Below are 18,953 nucleotides of genomic sequence, written 5' to 3' on the forward strand. Positions count from 1 at the left end.
ACCACCAAACCAGCTTTACAACAATTGTTAAAGGGACTTATACAGTCAAGAAATACAACAGAAGAAAAACGATCTAAAAAATCAACCCCAAACAATTAAGAAAATGGCAATAGGAACATAAATATCAATAATTACTTTAAATGTAAACGGATTAAATGTTCCAACCAAAAGACACAGGCTGGCTGAATGGATACAAAAGCAAGACCCATATATATGCTTGTCTACAAGAAACCCACTTCAGACCTAAAGACACATATAGACTGAAAGTGAGAGGATGGAAAAATATATTGCATGCAAATGGGAAGTAAAAGAAAGCTGGAGTAGCAATCCTCATATCAGACAAAGTAGACCTTAAAATAAAGAAGATTACAAGAGATAAGGAAAGACACTACATGAGATCAAGGGATCAGTCCAAGAGGAAGACATAACAATTATAAATATCTATGCACCCAATATAGGAGCACCTCAATACATAAGACAAACACTAACAGACATAAAAGGAGAAACTGACAGTAACACAATAATAGTAGGAGACTTTAACACCCCACTCACACCAATGGACAGATCATCAAAACAGAAAATTAATAAGGAAACACAAGTCTTAAATGACACATTAGATGAGATGGATCTCATTGATATCTTCAGGACATTCCATCCAAATGCAGAAGAATACACCTTCTTCTCAAGAGCACATGGAACATTCTCCAGGCTAGACCACATCTTAGGTCACAAATCAAACCTCAGTAAATTTAAGAAAATTGAAATCATGTCAAGCATCTTCTCCAACCACAACACTATGAGACTAGATATCAATTACAAAAAAAAAAAAAACTGTAAGAAACACAAACACATGGAGATTAAACAACATGTTTCTAAATAACCAACAGGTTACTGAAGAAGTTAAAAGGGAAATTTAAAAATTCCTAGAAACAAATGACAATGAAAACACAACAACTCAAAACCTATGGGATGCAGCAAAAGCAGCTCTAAGAGGGAAGTTTACGACAATACAATCCTACCTCAAGAAACAAGAAAAACATCAAATAGACAGCCTAACTTTACACCTAAAACAACTGAAGAAAAAGCCCCAAAATTAGTAGAAGGAAGGAAATCATAAGGATCCGAGCAGAAATAAATGAAAAAGAAATGAAAGAAACAATAGTAAAGATTAATAAAACTAAAAGTTGGTTCTTTGAGAAGATAAACAAAATTGATAAACCTTTAGCCAGATTCATCAAGAAAGAAAGAGAGAAGAATCAAATCAACAAAATTAGAAATGAAAAGGAGAGGTTACAACAGACAACGCAAAGGACTACGAGACTATTATGAACAACTATATGGTAATAAAATAGATAACCTGGAAGAAACTGACAGATTCTTAGAAAAGTTCGATCTTCCAGATTGAACCAGGAAGAAATAGAAATTATGAACAACCCAATTGCAAGCACTGAAATTCAAGTTGTGATCAAAAATCTCCCAAAAAACAAAAGCCCAGGACCAGATGGCTTCAAAGGAGAATTCTATCAAACATTTAGAGAACATCTAATGCCTATCCTTCTACAACTCTTTCAAAAAATTGCAGAGGAAGGAACACTTCCAAACTCATTCTACAAGGCCACCATCAACCTGATACCAAAACCAGACAAAGACAACACAAAAAAAGAAAACTACAGGCCAATATCACTGATGAACATAGATGCAAAAATCCTCAACAAAATTTTAGCTAACAGAATTCAGCAACACATCAAAAAGCTCATACACCATGATCAAGTTGGGTTTATATCAGGAATGCAAGGGTTCTTCAATATATGCAAATAAATCAATGTGATACACCATATTAACAAATTGAAAAAAAGATCATACCATCTCAATGGATGCAGAAAAAGCCTCTGAAAAAATTTAGCACCCATTTATGATTAAAACTCTTCAAAAAATGGGCACAGAAGGAACCTTCCTCAACATAGTAAAGGGCATGTATGATAAGTCTACAGCAAACATTATTCTCAATGGTGAAAAACTGAAAGCATTCCCCCTAAGATCAGGAACAAGATAAGGGTGTCCACTTTCACCACTATTATTCAACATAGTTCTGGAAGTCCTAGCTAGAGCAATCAGAGAAGAAAAAGAAATAAAAGGAATTCCGATCAGAAAAGAAGAAGTAATGCTCTCACTGTTTGCAGGTGACATGATTCTGTACATAGAAAACCCTAAAGACAGTATCAGAAAATGACTAGAGCTAACCAGTGAATTTAGCAAAGTTTCAGGATACAAAATCAATACACAGAAATCATTTGCATTTCTATATACTAACAATGAAAAATCATAAAGAGAAATTAAGGAATCAATCCCATTCACCATTGCAACAAAAAAAATTAAATATCTACGAATAAACTTACCTAAGGAGGCAAAAGAACTATACACAGAAAATTATAAGACACTGACGAAAGAAATCAAAGATGACATAAACAGATGGAGAGATATTCCATGTTTCTGGGTAGGAAGAATCAATATTGTGAAAATGACTATACGACTAAACACAATCTACAGATTCAACGCGATCCCTATCAAATTACCAATGGCATTTTTCACAGAACTAGAACAAAAAAATTTCACAATTCATATGGAAATACAAAAGATCCCAAATAGCCAAAGCAGTCTTGAGAAAGAATGGAGTTGGAGGAATCAACCTTCCGGACTTCAGAATATACTACAAAGCTACAGTCATCAAGATAGTATGGTACTGGCACCGATGGAACAAGATAGAAAGCCCAGAAATAAACCCATGCACCTATGGGTACCTTATTTTTGACAAAGGAGGCAAGAATTTACAATTGGGCAAAGACAGGCTCTTCAATAAATGGTGCTGGGAAAACTGGACAGCTACATGTAAAAGAATGAAGTTAGAACACTTCCTAACACAATATACAAAGATAAACTCAAAATGGATTAAAGACCTAAATGTAAGACCAGAAACTATGAAACTATTAGAGGAAAACATAGGAAGAACACTCGATGACATAAATCAAAGCAAGATCCTCTATGACCCACCTCCTAGAGTATTGGAAATAAAAACAAAAGTAAATAAGTGGGACCTGATTAAACGTGAAAGCTTTTGCACAGCAAAGGAAATGATAAGCAAGGTGAAAAGACAGCCCTCAGAATGGGAGAAAATAATAGCAAATGAAACAAGTGACACAGGATTAATTTCTAAAATATACAAGCAGTTCATACAACTCAACACCAGAAAAACAAACAACCCAACCAAAAAGTGGGAAAAAGACCTAAACAGACATTTGTCCAAAGAAGACAAACAGACGGCTAACAAACACATGGAAAGATGCTCAACATCGCTCATTATTAGAGAAATGCAGATCAAAACTACAATGAGATATTACCTCACACCAGTCAGAATGGCCATCATCAAAAAATCTACTAACAATAAATGGTGGAGAGGGTGCGGAGGAAAGGGACTGCTCTTGCATTGTTGGTGGGAATGTAAATTGATACAGCCACTATGGAAGACAGTATGGAGATTCCTTAAAAAACTAGGAATAAAACCACCATATGACCCAGCAATCCCACTCCTAGGCACATACCCTGAGGAAACCAAAGTTGAAAAAGACCCATGTATCCCATTGTTCATTGCAGCCCTATTTACAACAGCTAGAATATGGAAGCAACCTAGATGTCCATTGACAGATGAAAGCATAAAGAAGTTGTGGTACATATACACAATGAAATATTACTCGGCCATCAAAAGGAAGGCATCTGAGTCAGTTCTGATGAGGTGGATGAACTTAGAACCTATTATACAGAGTGAAGTGAGTCAGAAAGAGAAAGATAAATATTGTATTCTAATGCATATATATGAAATCTAGAAAAATAGTACTGAAGAATTTATTTATAGGGTAGCAATGGAGAAACAGACATAAACTTATGGACATGGGGAGAGGGTAGGAGACAATGAGACATTCTTCACCACCTCAAATTTTATTTTATTATGCCTGTGTTAGGGCCCAAGAAATCTGCATTTTGACAATTTTCCATACTTGAGAAAGCATCACAGGCACAGTACAGAAAAAACAGGGATGTGCTGCAGACATTCTCACATGATCGGAAGTACTGTTCTCATCAACTTCCTGCATTTTCAGTTTTCTTGGCAGCATCAGTTTCTAAGCCTTCAGACTCCCATCAACTAGATATTCAGTAGTTACATGGATCAAATAGTTTCCAAGAAACTGTCACTGATATTAAGTTTGCCAAATACCTGTATAAGCTTATACTGAAGCTGATTAATCTCAATAAACTATCACTGATGTTAAGTTTGCCAAATACATGTATAACCTTATACTGAAGCTGATTAATACAAACCATTTTCTTCACAAGGCTTGGATTATAAAGCCAAATGACAGAAACTTATTGCACAGAGGCATTTATTAGAACTCTGTAGTAGGCCAGGGCTTTAACAAAAAAACACCTAAAAAACACTCTATCCTTGAGTACAAAAGAAGGCACAAAACTGTAAGCACAATACACGATACAGCAGCATGACGTATGAAGCAATCAAAATTATGAAAGACTTCATGTCAGTCCCTCAAACACAGGATTTTTGAATCAGTATTTTCCAGTACTGGCAGTATGGCAATCAGTATTCTAACAAAAAATGCGAGCTAAGACACAGAGGTTCAAACAGGGTGTGTTTAGTATTGCTGGGGCATGAAGAGTGCATGAACTGTAAGCACAAGAGGTAAGCACTTTCAAAAATATGTATGTGCATGTGTGTGTATAAACACTGATATAAACATATCAATGGATATATCTGTACATCCAACTGCCAATTCATCATATACACACTCCTTACTTTTTAATCCTTCGAAAACCAAACTCTTGATTTCCACTCCTTAGTTTCTCCATTTTCACAAATGGTAATACCATTCTTCTAGCTGCTGAGGCCGAAACCCTTGGGATCCTCCTTGAAACTGCTTCTGTCATAGCCACCTTACAACCTACCAGCACCTCCTGTCATTCGACTTCGCAAAGTATCTAGAATCTGATCACTTTCCACGGCCTCCACAGCGTCCACCCAGTTTGAGCTATTAGTACCTCATCCTTGGATTTCTGGAGTGGCTTCCAGTTCATCTCCTTTTGTACGTAAGAACCAGAGTGATCCTTTAAAGACAAGCCACCCCTGTGCTCATGATCATGTCTCTTCTGCTCAAAATCTTCTCACTCGGAATCAAATCCAAATTCCATAAAGGAGCTCTAAAGACACCCCCCAACCCCAATGCTTTCTGATCACATTTCCTTCCCTTCTCCCTTACTCACATGGCTCTAGCCTCTGTGGTGTCCCTGATGTTCTGTGAATATAACCAGCACGCTTCCACTTCAGAGCCTCTGCACTTGTTGCTCTGCTTCTTCTGCCTGGGCTGATCTTCCCTAGATATCTGTATCATTTGTCCTCTCATTTCACTCACGTCCCTGTTCCACTGTCTCCTTATGAAAAAGGACTTCTCTAATGTCTCCATACTGTATCACGATCACCTAGCTCTATTCTTTCTTATTGGCATCCACTGCTATCTGACATTATCTATTTATTTATATCCTACCATTACAACCATCACTAGAACTGTAGATCCATAAGAACAGACCACGTTTTGTTCACTACTCATCTTTACTATCTGGAATAGTGTCTAGCACATGGAAGACATCCAATTAGTATTTGCTGAATGGATGACTGTTGACTAAATAAATTCATATAGCCCTTACCCAAGTTAACAGCTTCCCTGGTGGCTCAACTGGTTAAGAACCTGCCTGTTAATGCAGGAGACGCAAGAGACGTGGGTTTGATCCCAGGGTTGGAAAGATCCCCTGGAGAAGGAAGTGGCAACCCACTCCAATATTCTTGCCTGGAAAATTCCATGGACAGAGGAGCCTGGTGGGCTATATATATAGTTCATGGGGTCTCAAAGAGTTGTACATGACTAAGCGCTCACCACACATACAAGTTAATTAGAAAGATGACTAGAAGGAGTATGGAAGACATTTGAGCTGTACAAAATTGAGAGCAGAGATATTTGATGAGCCATAACGAAAACCAGATAAGGCAGTGAGAATGAACAGCTGCTATGAAATTAGTTAAATAAAAGCAACAGAATCTACAACTGACTGGATGTGGGAGCTTAGGTCAATGAAGGAGGAATATGCCTTCCAGAAATTAAAAAAAAAAATGAGCAAGAAGTAAAATCAATTTTAGACATGTTGAAGTTGAGGTACTTGAGACAAATTCAGGTTAGGATATCCAATAGCTGCTTGTTATGCAGAATTGTAACTTACCAGAAAGATGCCAAGGCTATAGATGTGGATTTAGGAGTCATCAGCATGTGAGTAACAGTTAAAATCAGTGAGATGAAATTATCCAGAGGAAGCAAGTAGAATCAAAAAGAACAGAAACAGATTGCTAAGAAGCACCAGGAAGAAGAAGATGCAAGAAAGGAAACTGATAAGGACTGGTCTGAGATGTAGCAGACCACAACAGTTTGCACAAAATGCCAAAGTGATTTTCAGGAAAGGAGGACAGACTGAGGTTGAGGGGAGTAAGGGTCAAATATGGAATAAAGGTGAAATGAAATATAGGTTTGAGGTGAGTGACACAGATTTGGCATAAGTGCTGAGGAGAATGAACAGAAAGTTTCCTGTTAACCACACTGGAAACTGACTTAAGACAAAGAGCAAATAGAGAGGCTACGGTCTAAAATGTCTATCAATAGGAGAATGGATAAGCAAAATACAGTAATCTATACAACAGAAGACAAGAAAAAGTAAAGAACTATTAATGAACACAAAAACATTAATGAATCTTGAAAACAGAGCAAGAAAGAGCAATCTTAACTCAAGCAAAATAACAGTTATACAACGTATGACTTTATTTGTATGAAGTTCTAGAATATACAAAGTAATTATCTAGGAAGGATGCTTAACAGTAGTTGCTTCCAGAGGATGGTATAGACATGGACTGACTAGCAAGGAGCATGAGAGCATGAGGTAATGGTAATGATCCTGTTCTATATCCTTCTAAGGATTTGGCTTTCTAAGCTGCAGGTTTTTGTTAAAGCTCAGGTGCTATCTTTAGATTTGTGCATTTCCTTGTAAAGTTTTAAATAGAAAAAAACAAAACAAAACAAAACTATAGACAAATGTTTGGTGAAGGACCTGATAAAATATTTGTGAGGACAATAACTGCGGTCTCTAATTTATTTTGAAATACACTCAAAGAATAATGTAGATTAGTGGATCAGTAGAGGGATGGGCAGATGTGATAAAGCAAATATAATAAAACAATGACAGACTCTGGAATGTAGTGGGAAAAAAAAGGAGTTGCTATGGTTTAAATAATTAAATATGCAGCATAATTAATTTGTAAGAAATTAGTTGAATTGGTCCCCTAGAGATCTGAGCAAGTACAGTAGAAGGAATAAGTTGAAATTGTTAGCAAAAGTACTGTTTTATGTAATGGACAACAAAGCTTAACCTAAGCAAGAAAAGAAATGAGATCAGGAAGGGACCTATTAGGAAAAGTGGGGGAAAACCCCAAAACTTTGGGGTATCCATGAAACTGAAGAACAGGTACAGCATGAACAACGATATGAGAAATGTGGAAGAATGAAAGGTTATTATGAAAGATCAGTTTGTCAGAATTTAAGTAAGAATTCAGAGTTAGGCAATTCCAGGCAAAATAGTGAGGACACAAAATAGATTTAATACTATCAAAACAGAGATCACAATGACATTTCTATAGCTGTACATAATCTATTAAAATAAAAAGACCCCCCAAAAAATAAAAATAAAATAAAATAAAAAGACCAGTAAACAATAGGAGCTAGACACAAAACATAAAATAGGATTCCTGCTGAGGTAATTCATAACTGTTGTTATAAATACCAAGAAATTTAGATTTCTAAAAGAGGAACTATAAATATTATAAGGTTTTGGGGAGAACAGTGGAAGAATGGTTTGATGGGGCTAGATAAGAGAGTATGCCAAATAGGTGGAAAACAGAGTAGACAAATAAGAGAAAGCAAATTGTCAGTGAACTGACTACAAGTAACTAACACATATTTTAAGTTTTTCCAGCTTTCAAATGACAGTAACAACATGGGCTTTTTACCTATCTCCAAGGGCTATTGATAGATGATAAATAAAAGTAATTTTAAACATGAAGGAGTAAAAAAGTGTTCTGTGCAGCACTGCCCATAATAGCAAACCCTTGGAAATAACTTAAATGATCATCAGTAGAAGATGGCTAAATAACTATACATAATATTAACACAATTGGCCATTACACAGCAATTAAGAGGAATGAACCAGACTAACAAATATAAACACAGATACAAATACAGATACATAAACAACATTATATATTTATATATATATATATATATATGAAATGTAAAAAAGTATGTAATGTTGCTTATGGATATGTACATAATGTACAGTAAGAATATAAAAACAAACATAAGAAGGATTAACAACAAAGTCAACATAATGATTATCTCATCTCTGGGGAGAAAAGAAGGAAATGAAATCAAGATGGATACTAAAGAAGGAATTTTCCACTCTACCTGTACTGTTTTATTTCTTTAAAAAAGAAATCTGGGGCAACAATGGTTAGGACTCGGTATTCTCACGGTCGGGGCCCCGGGTTCCATCCTTAGTTGGGGGAACCAAGATCCTGCAAGACATGTGGGATCTTGGCTGTGGCCGAGAAAAAAAAAACCTGAAGCAAACACTGCAAAATAGTACTGGACAAAGCTAGATAGTAAGAGTTTTACAGGTATTCATCTATGCTTTATCCTTGAAACATGTAAGAATACAAACAGGTACATTACAGTATAAAAAATGCGGTATTACTACCATGCACGTTATTACTAACAATTATGTTCTCTCATACAAATCATAAGACTGTCAGGTAAATATCCTCAAACCTTTAAGAAATGCCGACAATCTATATATTGGAAGTGATTTTTCTGGGTCTGGGTATGTTAATACATGGCAGTAAAAGAGAATCGAGGGACTTTCCTGGCAGTCCAGTGGTTAAGACTCCATGCTTTCAGTGCAGAGGCCATGGGTTCTATCTCTGATCAGGGAACTAAGATCCCACATGTTGCATGGTCAAAAAAACAAAATTGAAAAAAAAAAGAAAGAAAGAAAAACAGAAATGACAAAACTACTATAGTCATTAACACTGAAATTATAAAGATATTCAAGTCCCATTAAATCATCCTTAAAGATATTTAATAATGAGGCAACAAATGGTTATGTTCTCTATATGTTCTAATCTTTTATAAATGGCATTACTTTTATAACCAGGAATAAAAAACTCTAAGGGAAAGATATCAAAAATCAATATCCTGATTATGTTTTTCTTAATTATTTTAAAAATTTCTTCATAGAAATGTTTTTCTTTTTCCACCTTTTTCATTTCATTCCAAATTCCTAAGGAAATGAACAGCTGAGGCATGAAACTTCTGTTCAAAATTATAAGTAATAGACACACTTCAAAAAGTTCTTAAAAACTAATGAACTAGAAGACAAATAATTTTAAATATGCTGCAAAAGAAGCAACGGTCCATGAAAAATCTGATTTTCGCACCTACTGCATTCCATATCTTCAGGCCAAGGAACACCAAACATCTCCATGAGCTTCGAACACTCACTGTAAGCCCGCTGACAGAGTCTACGGCAGGGAAGTGTGACACGTCCGTATTCCATACAAATAGGAGCATAGAGCGCACAGAGAAATGGCCGGAAATCCCGAGAGCAATCCAAATTCACCATAGGGTGGAATGGCTAGGAAAAAGTTCAAATCAAATCATTAGACGAAGAGTTGTATACAAGTTAAAGTTTTCTTCGTATATAATATGGCAATATTCTTGTTTTTTCTGTTTTAGAAGATTTCTGAAGGCAATTAAATTTTTCTGAAGGGAAGTTTTTGGTTTTTTCAACAAAACCCTCTTCACCTAGAATCACCTAGAGATTCTGATTTGGTTAAGTATGAGGTATATTGCAGAATCTATATGGATATTTTAATTATTACAGGTGATATTAATGAAAAGGCCTGGCTGAGAACGCCAAATAACAATACAGTCCATTTTAAAAAGAAAAATCCACAAAAGATATGTGTCAAACGCTCAGAAACCTAATTACTGCTTGGTAATGGGATTACAAGAGATTTCAATTTTCTTTTTCTTATGTACTTCAATTTCTATATTTTTGTCAACTAATGTATATCAATAGGAGAGGAGGACCAAAAAATGAAAGGAAAGGGTAGGAGAGGAAGTTCAGTTTAGTTTAGTTCAGTCGCGTCCGACTCTTTGAGACCGCATGAACTGCAACACGCCAGGGCTCCCTGTCCATCACTACCTCCCGGAGTTTACCCAAACTCATGTCCATTGGGTCAGTGATGTCATCTAACCATCTGTCCCCCTTTTCCTCCTGCCTTCAATCTTTCCCAAGAGGAGAGGAAGAGTAGTCGTTATTATACACAGTAGTACATATTCTGAAGTGGGAGGTAAGGCAAGAGGTATCACTTTGGTCTCATATTTTCTTGTTCCTTTTACATTAAAATAAAATTTTAAAAACATACACTAGAGTTCTTTGAACTCTGAAATCACATGATGTAAACAGAGCTAACACTGTAAGCTGATATTAAGGAAACAAAAAGAAAAATAGTGGCCCCAAATATAAAACCATACTAAAATTATCATCATAACCACAGGAATAGATCAATTATCCCAAGAAATGTACATCTGGGCTTTTGACTACCAAATATTTTTTTCACATGTTTATATAACCAGTTTCAGAGTCATTGCTGATTTTTAACTAATAACATATTCTCAACACAAGGCCTTTCCACTAAGACTCAATCAATTTATTTCTACATTGATATAAAACATTTTCCAGAAGACTTTTATACACAACACAGTCACAAAACCAAGAGCCACTTAGAGAAACTGGTGTTAAAAGAAGTTAACTGTATAAGAGGTGTGATAACTGATACATAACTATATGTGATGATCACTTTACCACTTATTATCACTATCACTATATATAATATATATAAATATAACACTATATATATTATATATACACTATATATAATAAATATAACATATATTTATATATAATAACATATAACAAACTACACACAATCAGCACTTCCAAGCATGAAGAAATAATTTTAAATTAATAACTTTAAATTAAATCAATGTTTTCATCAGGAACAACTTCAAAATATAGGAAAAGTTTTAAAGTATCTATTGAAGGCTACTAGAGAACTATTGAAGGAAAAGAACTAGACAGACCAGGAATCAGAGAGCAGGGAAGCATGCAGAGGTGGCCTGATAAGTGTAGCCACTTCTCCAAGGAGGTGTCTGTTGAACCTGGCTGTAAGGCAAGAGACTGAGAAGCAAGTTTTGCCCAGGCTGATGCTAGAGAACCAAGAAACCAGCAGGGCTCTGGTAGTCGTGCAAGATCAGACAGTGCATGTATATATATATAACTGAATCACCTTGCTGTACCCCCTAAAACTAATAGAACACTGTTAATCGATGTTGCTCTAATATAAAATAAAAATTAGAAGAGAAAAAAGGACTACAGACAAAATTCAAAGCAAAAGTGACAGATGGGTGAACAGGGAAGTACCTAGGTTTGGGTCTGACACAGAGCTAATTTTCCCTTCAAGATATTTGAAAATTCTGGAGATGCACAGGGCAGGAGGTTAAAAAGCTAAGCACAAAGCCTCTGAAAAGCAGAGTGGAGATTTTGGCAGTGTTATCAGTATGAGGAAACATAAATTAGAGGCTCAAATCCAGCTAGAGGAGATGAGCATAACTCACTCGCAGCTGGAAGCCCCTCCCCTGAATGACCACACTTCAGCAGTGGGGGCAAATGACAGGGAGGCAGAGACCGATCAAAACTGAAACCCAGGCTCAACTCAGCTCAGTTCCAAGACTGCACATGAGAAATATGTTTGAGAAAATAAAAGATGAAGGATTCCAGAAAATTGGAATCTATCGTAAAGAGGGACCAGATGGAAATTCGCTAAGTGAAATACATAAATGATGAAATTAAGAGCTCATTAGATATATCAGAAGAAAGAACTGGCAAAATGGAAAACAAGGAAATAGAAAATATCCAAACCAGAAGCACACAGACCAAAACCACTGAAAAATACAGAAAAAAGCATAATAGATGTGTAAAATACATGAAAATATTTAGGATATACATAACTGGAACCTCAAAAGAGGGAAGAAAGAATAAACAGAGGCAATATATAACAAGATGAGGGTCAAGAATTTGTCAAAACTGCTAAAGACAAGCATTAGATTCACAAAGTTATGCAAATCCCCAGAAGAATACATACAAAAAATACACCTAAGCATATCGCATTTAAACTGTGGAAAACCAAAGAAAAATATCGTAAGAGCAACCAACAGGGGAAAAAAAGACACCTTACCTTCAACAGAACAATTACTGCTGGACTTTGGAATACTAGAAAACAACAGAATGACTTAAAAGAGCTAAGAGAAAACAACTGCTCACCATAATACTATGGTCAGCAGAAATACCCTTTAATAAGTGAAGGCAAAGTAAAGACATTTTCAGATAGACAAAAACAGAAAAATTACTGGCCCAAACCTACACTAAAAGATAAAAGTAATCTAAGATGAAAATTCAAAAGGAATTAAAAGCCACAAAAGAGGTGAATATGTGGGAAAATAGAAATGAATATTCTATGTGAAAACAAAAAATGCCTTGAAAGACATACAAAATACAAAATAATTATGTATAAAAATAAAATGATAAAGACAGGGGTCAGAGGAACACTAACGGCAGAGGGATCAAAGTTATTATTTTTATTAGAATATTGTAAGTCAAGAGTACATATCATATATAAAATTAACACACAGAAATCCCTTGCATTCCTATATACTAACAATGAGAAAACAGAAAGAGAAATTAAGGAAACAATACCATTCACCATTGCAACAAAAAGAATAAAACACTTAGGAGTATATCTACCTAAAGAAACAAAAGACCTATACATAGAAAACTATAAAACACTGGTGAAAGAAATCAAAGAGGACACAAACAGATGGAGAAACATACCGTGTTCATGGATTGGAAGAATCAATATTGTCAAAATGGCTATTCTACCCAAAGCAATCTATAGATTCAATGCAATCCCTATCAAGCTACCAACGGTATTTTTCACAGAACTAGAACAAAGAATTTCACAATTTGTATGGAAATACAAAAAACCTCGAATAGCCAAAGTAATCTTGAGAAAGAAGAATGGAACTGGAGGAATCAACCTGCCTGACTTCAGACTCTACTACAAAGCCACAGTCATCAAGACAGTATGGTACTGGCACAAAGACAGAAATATAGATCAATGGAACAGAATAGAAAGCCCAGAGATAAATCCACGAACCTATGGACACCTTATCTTCGACAAAGGAGGCAAGGATATACAGTGGAATAAAGACAACCTCTTTAACAAGTGGTGCTGGGAAAACTGGTCAACCACTTGTAAAAGAATGAAACTAGAACACTTTCTAACACCATACACAAAAATAAACTCAAAATGGATTAAAGATCTAAATGTAAGACCAGAAACTATAAAACTCCTAGAGGAGAACATAGGCAAAACACTCTCCGACATAAACCAAAGCAAGATCCTCTATGACCCACCTCCCAGAATATTGGAAGTAAAAGCAAAACTAAACAAATGGGACCTAATGAAACTTAAAAGCTTTTGCACTACAAAGGAAACTATAAGTAAGGTGAAAAGACAGCCCTCAGATTGGGAGAAAATAATAGCAAATGAAGAAACAGACAAAGGATTAATCTCAAAAATATACAAGCAACTCCTGCAGCTCAATTCCAGAAAAATAAATGACTCAATCAAAAAATGGGCCAAAGAACTAAACAGACATTTCTCCAAAGAAGACATACAAATGGCTAACAAACACATGAAAAGATGCTCAACATCACTCATCATCAGAGAAATGCAAATCAAAACCACAATGAGGTACCATTACACGCCAGTCAGGATGGCTGCTATCCAAAAGTCTACAAGCAATAAATGCTGGAGAGGGTGTGGAGAAAAGGGAACCCTCTTACACTGTTGGTGGGAATGCAAACTAGTACAGCCGCTATGGAAAACAGTGTGGAGATTTCTTAAAAACCTGGAAATAGAACTGCCATATGACCCAGCAATCCCACTTCTGGGCATACACACTGAGGAAACCAGATCTGAAAGAGACACGTGCACCCCAATGTTCATCGCAGCACTGTTTATAATAGCCAGGACATGGAAGCAACCTAGATGCCCATCAGCAGATGAATGGATAAGGAAGCTGTGGTACATATACACCATGGAATATTACTCAGCCATTAAAAAGAATTCATTTGAACCAGTCCTAATGAGATGGATGAAACTGGAGCCCATTATAGAGAGTGAAGTAAGCCAGAAAGATAAAGAACATTACAGCATACTAACACATGTATATGGAATTTAGAAAGATGGTAATGATAACCCTATATGCAAAACAGAAAAAGAGACACAGAAATACAGAACAGACTTTTGAACTCTGTGGGAGAAGGTGAGGGTGGGATGTTTCGAAAGAACAGCATGTATATTACCTATGGTGAAACAGATCACCAGCCCAGGTGGGATGCATGAGACAAGTGCTCGGGCCTGGTGCACTGGGAAGGCCCAGAGGAATCGGGTGGAGAGGGAGGTAGGAGGGGGGATCGGGATGGGGAATACGTGTAACTCTATGGCTGATTCATATCAATGTATGACAAAACCCACTGAAATGTTGTGAAGTAATTAGCCTCCAACTAATAAAAAAAAAAAAAGAAAAGAAAAAAAAAAAGAAGAGTACATATCATAATTTCTGGGGTAAGCAATACAAGAATGCACAACTAACTAGGTAATAGAGAGAGAAACAGAATAATACAAAAGAAGTCAGGAGAGAGAAAAAGGGAAACAGTTTGGAAAAATTGAAATCAAATAATAAGATGGTAGATATTAACCCAAGTATATCACCAATTGCATTATATATAAATGAACTACCGACTACATAAGACAGTAAGATTGCTGGACAAGGTACAAAAAAAATTTGCTGATAAGAATGTAAAATGAGGCAACCATGATGGAAAAAGTTTGGCGACTACTCAAACAGTTAAACATAAAACTGCCACATGATCCAGCAATTCCACTCCTAGGAATATACCCCAAGTAATTTTAAATCATGTTTAAGCAAAAATAATCCTGCTTATTTAACTTATATACAGAGTACATCACGCGAAATGCCAGGCTGTACAAAGCACAAGCCACAATCAAGATTGCCGGGAGAAATATCAATAACCTCAGATACGCAGATGACATGACCCTTACGGCAGAAAGCAAAGAAGAACTAAAAAGCCTCTTGATGAAAGTGAAAGAGAAGAGTGAAAAAGTTGGCTTAAAGCTCAACATTCAGGAAATTAAGATCACAGCATCCAGTCCCATCACTTCATGGCAAATAGATGGGGAAACAATGGAAACAGTGACAGACTATTTTGGGGGGCTCCAAAATCACTGCAAATGGTGATTGAGGCCATGAAATTAAAAGACGCTTGCTCCTTGGAAGAAAAGTTATGACCATCCTAGATGGTATATTAAAAAGCAGAGACATTACTTTGCCAAAAAGTTCCATCTAGTCAAAGCTATGGTTTTTCCAGTAGTCATGTATGGATGTGAGAGTTGGACTTTAAAGAAAGCTGAGTGCTAAAGAATTAATACTTCTGAACTGTGATGTTGGAGAAGACTCTTGAGAGTCTCTTGGAAAGCAAGAAGATCAAACCACTCTATCATAAAGGAAATCAGTCCTGAATATTCATTGGAAGGACTGATGTTGAAGCTGAAACTCCAACACTTTTGCCAACTGATAGGAAGAACTGACTCATTGAGAAAGACCCTGACGCTGGGAAAGTTTGAAGGCGGGAGGAGAAAGGGACAACAGAGGATGAGATGGTTGGATGGCATCACTGACTAAACGGACAGGAGTTTGATTAAGCTCCAGGAGTTGGTGATGGACAGGGAGGCCTGGCATGCTGCAGTCCGTGGGGTTGCGAAGAGTTGGACATGACTGAGCGACTGAACTGAACTGAAGCAAAAATGTGCATATGAATGTTCATAACAGAGTAGTGTTATTCATAACAACCAAAAAGAGCAAAATAAGGCAAAAGCAAGCAAAGGAAAGGAAATAGTAAAGAAGAGAAGTCAATGACACTGAAATTAGAAAAACCGTATTTAAAAAAAATCACTCAACCCAAGAGCTGGTTCTTCAAAAACTTCAGTAAAATTAATAGGCTTCTAGTAAGAATGATTTAAAAAGACAGAGAGAAACACAACTTAACCAATATCAAGAATGAAAAAGAGGGTATCACTAGAGACTCTACCGACATTAAAAATATAATAAAGAAGGACTTCCCTACTGGCCCAGTGGTTAAGAATCCACCTTCCAATGCAGGAGACACAGGTTCAATCCCTGGTCCAGGAAGATCCCTCACGCTTCAGAGTGACATGCCTGTGTGCTACAACTACTAAAGCCCACACACACTAAAGCCCATGCTCTGCAACAAGAGAAGCCACCACAATGAAAAGCCTAAAACAAAGAGTAGCCCCCATACTCTGCAACTAGGGAAAGACTGCACGCAGCAACAAAAACCCAGCACAGCCAAAACTAACTTTCACTTTCTAATAAAAATGTTAAAAATATATAAGTAATATTACAAACAACTCTATGCATATAAACCAGACAATTTAGACGAAACAGACCAATGAAACAGACTACCAAAGATGAAACTGACAATCTGAACAGTCCTATAACTATTCAAAAAATTGAATATGTAGTTTAAAATCTCCTGAAAAAAGATATTCGGGCCCGATGTTTTCATTGGTAAAATCTAACAATTTTAAAAGAATACCAATTCTACACAATCTCTTTCAGAAAACAGCAGAGAACTAATCCAAACAAATTCTATCAAGTCTGGATTACTTAACATTTAGTTCAGCTGCTCAGTTGTACCCAACTCTTTGAGACCCCGTGGACTGCAGCATGCCAGGCCTCCCTGTCCATCACCAACTCCTGGAACTTACTCAAACTCATGTCCATCAAGTTGGTGATGCCATCCAACCATCTCATCCTCTGTCGTCCCCTTCTCCTCCTGCCTTCAATCTTTCCCAGCATCAGGGTCTTTTCCAATGAGTCAGTTCTTCGCATCAGCTGGCCAAAGTATTAGAGTTTCAGCTTCAACATCAGTCCTTCCAATGAATATTCAGGACTGATTTCCTTTAGGATGGACTGGTTGGATCTCTTTGCTGTCCAAGGGATTCTCAAGAGTCTTTTCCAACATCACAGTTCAAAAGCATCAATTCTTCAGCGCTCAGCTTTCTTTATAGTCAATCTCTCACATCCATACATGACTACTAGAGAAACCATAGCTTTGACTAGATGGACCTTTGTTGGCAGAGTAATGTCTCTGCTTTTTAATATGCTGTCTAGGTTGGTCATAACTTTCCTTCCAAGCAGTTAAGCGTCTTTTAATTTCATGGCCGCAGTCACCATCTGCAGTGATTTTGGAGCCCCAAAAAATAAAGTCTGTCACTGTTTCCACTGTTTCTCCATCTATTTGCCATGAAGTGATGAGACCAGATGCCATGATCTTATGATGCCATGATCATTTTCTAAATGTTGAGTCTCAAGCCAACTTTTTCACTCTCCTGTTTCACTTTCATCAAGAGGCTCTTTAGTTCTTTGCTTTCTGCCATAAGGATGGTGTCATCTGCATATCTGAGGTTATTAATATTTCTCCCGGCGATCTTGATTCCAGCTTGTGCTTCATCCAGCCCAGTGTTTCTCATGATGTACTCTGCATATAAGTTAAATAAGCGGGGTGACAATATACAGCCTTGACGTACTCCTTTCCCAATTTGGAACCATTCTGTTGTTCCATGTCCAGTTCTAACTGCTGCTTCCTGACCTGCATACAGATTTCTCAAGAGGCAGGTCAAGTGACCTGATATGCCCACTTCTTTCAAAATTTTCCAGAGTTTGTTGTGATCCACACAGTCAAAGGCTTTGGCATAGTCAGTAAAGCAGAGATAGATGGTTTTCTGGAACTCTCTTGCTTTTTTGATGATCTCAGTGGATGTTGGCAATTTGATCTCTGGTTCCTCTGCCTTTTCTAAAACCATCTTGAACATCTGGAAGTTCATGGTTCACATACTGTTGAAGCCTGGCTTGGAGAATTTTGAGCATTACTAGCGTATGAGATGAGCGCAACTGTGCAATAGTTTGAGCATTCTTTGACATTGCCTTTCTTTGGGATTGGAATGAAAACTGACCTTTTCCAGCCCTATGGCCACTGCTGAGTTTTCCAAAGTTGCTGGCATATTGAGTGCAGCATTTTCACAGCATCATCTTTTAGGATCTGAAATAGCTCAACTGGAATTCCATCACCTCCACTAGCTTTGTTCTTAGTGATGCTTCCTAAGGCCCACTTGACTTCGCATTTCAGGATGTCTGGCTCTATGTGAGTGATCATACCATCGTGATTATCTGGGTTGTGAAGATCTTTTTTGTATAGTTCTTCTGTGTATTCTTGCCACCTCTTCTTAATATCTTCTGCTTCTGTCCTTATGGAGCCAAACAATCTTGCTATTCCAAAGAATAGCAAGGAGAGATAAGAAAGCCTTCCTCAGTGATCAGTGCAAAGAAATAGAGGAATACAATAGAATAGGGAAGACTAGAGATCTCTTCAAGAAAATTAGAGATACCAAGGGAACATTTCATGCAAAGATGGGCTCAATGAAGGACAGAAATAGTATGGGCCTAACA

The 18,953-nt window shown here is 36.8% G+C and overlaps 1 protein-coding gene across 3 annotated transcripts in view; it reads right to left on the reverse strand.

Annotated features, from left to right (window-relative positions):
• FZD3 (frizzled class receptor 3) overlaps positions 1-18,953 on the reverse strand; it is a 98,799-nt gene that overhangs the window by 48,331 nt on the left and 31,515 nt on the right. For all 3 annotated transcript variants that reach the window (XM_061132301.1, XM_061132303.1, XM_061132302.1), the window contains exon 3: positions 9,650-9,846. In XM_061132301.1, coding sequence (XP_060988284.1) covers positions 9,650-9,846 — 197 coding nt within the window. The remainder of the gene's footprint in view (positions 1-9,649; positions 9,847-18,953) is intronic.

This window comes from Dama dama, chromosome 29 (assembly GCF_033118175.1).
Source record: "Dama dama isolate Ldn47 chromosome 29, ASM3311817v1, whole genome shotgun sequence".
In the NCBI taxonomy this organism is placed as follows: domain Eukaryota; kingdom Metazoa; phylum Chordata; class Mammalia; order Artiodactyla; family Cervidae; genus Dama; species Dama dama.